The following is a 4,101-nucleotide window of genomic DNA, read 5'->3' as shown; positions in this document are numbered from 1 at the left end:
CTTTCTTTGTTTTTTAAACCCTTACCTTCCATCTTGGAGTCAATACTGTGGATTGGCCCTAAGGCAGAAGAGTGGTAAGGGCTAGGCGATGGGGGTCAAGTGACTTGCCCAGGGTCACACAGCTGGGAAGTGGCTGAGGCCAGATTTGAACCTGGGACCTCCCGTCTCTAGACCTGACTCTCAATCCACTGAGCTACCCACCTGCCCCCGGTTGGTGCTTTTTAAAGCACTCATGTCCATTGCTATAAAGAACCCAAAATAATTGTCTCTAAAAATAACAATGGGCACCTAGGTGGTGCATTGGACAGAGTGCTGACTCTGGAGTAAGGAAAGACCTTGAGTTCAAATTTGGCCTCAGACACTTAGTAGCGGTTTGACCCTAGTAAAGCCACTTGACCCTGTTTATCTCAGTTTCCTCATCTGGAAAATGAGCTGGAAAAGGAAATAGTAAACTCACAGTAGCTTTACTAAGAAAACCCCAAATGGGGTCAGGAAGAATCAGACATGACTGAAAAGCCTGAACAACAACAAACATAAAAACAATTTTCATGGAAATACTTCTCACTAATCTTTGCCATGATTCATAAAAGTAATAGGTCTACCAGTCAGCTGTGGAGCACTGGAATAAGGACCAGGCCGAGAATCAGAAGACCTGGGTTCAAGGCATAACTACCCCCTTCTAAGCTATGTGACCCTGAGCAAGTGACTTGACCTCTCTGAAGTTACAAGATCTCATCTACAAAATGAGTGGGTTGGTCCAGACAATGGATTCAAACAATATCTCCAAATGTCTAGAATTCTCTGGTGCTATGCTCCCCGATGTATCCCTTGGAACCTGGTCCTTGCAAGCTTCCAGGGTGTCCCTAGACCATCCAGATATGCTCAAACAGGCTCTCTTCCATCAGAAAGTATTGAGTATTCTTCTACAGATTTGCCAGCTGGAATATAAGGATCCAGAAGCAAAGATAGACAGTTGCAGGGGATAGAACGCTGAACCTAGAGTCAGGAAGACCTATGTTCAAATCTTCCCTCTGTTATCAGCAAGTCACTTAATCCCTGTTTGCCTCAACTTCCTCATCAATAAAATGGGAACAATACTTGCATCTACCTCTCAAGGTTGTGAAAATGAAATAAGATATTTATAAAGTCTTTTGCAAACCTTTAAGTGTGACATAAAGGCTATTATTATGATTAGCTATTAAAGTAACAATGTTTCATATCTTTGTTTCTCTATATACTTATCTATCGTCAGTCTACTCATCTTTTCATCCACCCATCCATCCATCCATCCATCCATCCATTTATCTAACTACCTGTCTTGTCTGTCTGTCTATTTATCTACCTATCTATCTATCCATCTATCTACCTATCTACTCACCTATTTATCTATCTGTTTTGATTCATCCATCCATTTATCTATCTATCTATCCATATATCTATATGTTTCAATTCATCTATCTATCTATCTATCTATCTATCTATCTATCTATGTTTCCAATCATCTATCCATCTATCTATCTATCTATCTACCCACCTATTTATCTATCTGTTTTGATTCATCCATCCAATCCATCCATCCATCTATCTGTCTATCTGTCTGTCTCTCTATCTATTTTTGACAGTATTTTGGAAAAGCTTCTTGAAAACCTTACCTGGCAGAAGAGCCTCAGCTTGTTAACAAGGAAGATAATAATCCCTTCTGCCTGGCATTTTATCACCAATGAGAAGACTTTGCTAAGTGTCCGTTTGTACAGATGACTAGCCAGCTATCTTGCCCAGGATCTTTCTCAAGAATTCAAAGAAATCCCAAAGGGCCATTAAGGAAAAAAAAACCCCAACCAGCCTCAGTATTAACTCCAGGGGCCTTTTTGCCATCATCTTTTTGTCCCTCGCCCCTCAGGTGGGGGGGGGTGTCCTACTTGCATACCTCTTCCTCGTTTCCGTGGACTGGGCTGTCTTAATGGTGCTTCCCTCTTGAGCAGTCTCTCTTTCCTGGGAGCCAGGAGCATCTCGGACAGGGAGAGGGAGGACAACTGTTTCCTGAGTCACCGGGATGACCTCCTCATCGGCTCCTTGTTGACCCAAATGTTGTTTGGCATAGTCAAAGCCTTGAACTGGCTGTGGAGGGGAAACAGAGATGGATGTGTACATTTTCCAAGGAGTGTTGGTATACATTGATCTTTAGGAATCATAAGAGGGAAAATTCATTCATTCATCTGGCAGATGCTTATTGTCTCCCAGGCAAACTGGATAAGCCTTGCCCTCTCCCTTCCAGTGAATTTAAGAGATTTAGATAAGAGTCACCCAAGGTCAGCATGGACTGAATAGGTTGCAATTTGTATCAGTGAATGATATTCCCATTATATTATTTTTACAAAAAATAATAACTAGCCTTTATATAGCACTTTAAGGCAAAGTGATTTCACTGTACCTTAATTCATTTGATAACTGTATCAGCTCTGTGAGGTAGGTGCTATCATTATCTCCATTTTATGGGTGAGTAAACTGAGACTGAGAGTAATTAAATGATTTTAGGGTCACATGACCAATAAGTAGATGAGACAGGACTTGAACTCAGGTCTTCCTGTCTCCAAGTTCAGTGCTCTACCCTTTGAGTTACCAATATTGTCATATACTCATTGGACTATATGTAAAGCACTATATTAGGCACTTCCTTGGGAAGCTTAATAAAGAAGACAATATGGAATCATGCTGAAATGGGGGCCACTAAACATAATAACATAGTAATAGCTCTCTGAAGCCCACATATTGACTTAGAAAACCACATATTAATATTATCTGCCTTCTATTATATTTTATTTATTTTATTAAATATTTTCCAATTACATTTTAATCTGGCCTTTTGCTTCACTTGGAAGTGTTTTGGGCTGTGTGATTGACACCACCAATATAATGGATAGAGAGTTAGCCTTGAAGGCAGAAGGTCCTGGGTTCAAATCCTCCCTCTGTCAGATTAAATGATTCTAGGCAGCTCACTTATGTTCTCAGTGTGCTAGGCAACTCTATAAGATTACAAGTTAGAGAGAAGTTATTGCACTGATAGAGGGCTTTTCTTCACTCAGGAATTTCCTATGCCAGTAAACTCATAGTTCTCCTACAAATAACAAGTAACATTTATTTGGGGTGTTCCAAAAGTCTATGAAAGCTTGTCCTTATTGTTCAGCCATATTCAACTCTTCATGAACCATTTGGGGTTTTCTTGGCAAAGGTACAAAGGTACAAGTGGTTTGCCATTTCCTTCTCTAGCTCATTTTACAGATGAAGAAATTGAGGCAAATAGGGCAAAGTGACTTGCCCAAGGTTACATAGCCAGTAAGTGTCTGAGGCTAGATTTGGAACTCAGATCTTGACTCTAGGCCCAGTGCTCTATCCAATGGACTAACCAGTTTCCCTATTAAAGCCTAAATCTGCACCAAGAGTTGTGAGATATCCTAGAGAGCATTTTCATGCCTGAGAAGCACTTTCTATACATCATTCTATTAGAATGGAAGTTTCTTAAGGGCAGAAACCATTTCAGCTTTTGTATTTGTTTTTCCAGTGGCTACCACAATCCCTGTTTGTTTGTTTTTTAAACCCTTACTTCTTCATTAGAATCAATACTAAGTATCTGTTCCAAGGCAAAAAAGTGGAACAACTGAAGGTAAGTGACTTGCCCAGGGTCACGCAGCTAGAATGTATCTGAGGTCAAATTTGAACCAAGGACTTCTTGTCTCTAGGCCTGGCTCTCTAAATACTGAGCAACCAAGCTGCCCTCACAATCCTTGCTAATAATTATTATCATTATAGCTAGCATTTGGATATCACTTATTATGCCCCAGGAACCAAGATAAATGTTTTATAAATATTATCTTACTTGCTCTTCACATCAACATTGGAAAGTACTTGATATTAACCTCATTTTACAAATGAGGAAACTGAGGCAAACAGGGAATAAGTAACTTTCCCATGGCTACATATAGTAAAATTTTTTTTAATTTTAAACCCTTAACTTCTGTGTATTGACTTATAGGTGGAAGAGTGGTAAGGGTAGGCAATGGGGGTCAAGTGACTTGCCCAGGGTCACACAGCTGGGAAGTGTCT

General features: G+C 40.1%; 1 protein-coding gene across 1 annotated transcript in view; it reads right to left on the bottom strand.

Annotated features, from left to right (window-relative positions):
* The window catches only part of KIAA1549L (KIAA1549 like), a 190,311-nt gene that overhangs the window by 98,839 nt on the left and 87,371 nt on the right, over window positions 1-4,101 (bottom strand). The window contains exon 11 of the mRNA XM_044681845.1: window positions 1,928-2,118. Within this exon, the coding sequence (XP_044537780.1) occupies window positions 1,928-2,118 (191 nt within the window). The remainder of the gene's footprint in view (window positions 1-1,927; window positions 2,119-4,101) is intronic.

This window comes from Gracilinanus agilis, chromosome 6 (assembly GCF_016433145.1).
Source record: "Gracilinanus agilis isolate LMUSP501 chromosome 6, AgileGrace, whole genome shotgun sequence".
Taxonomy (NCBI): Eukaryota; Metazoa; Chordata; class Mammalia; order Didelphimorphia; family Didelphidae; genus Gracilinanus; species Gracilinanus agilis.
Note: the sequence above shows the minus strand (reverse complement) of the source record. Positions and strands in the feature narration are given on the sequence as shown.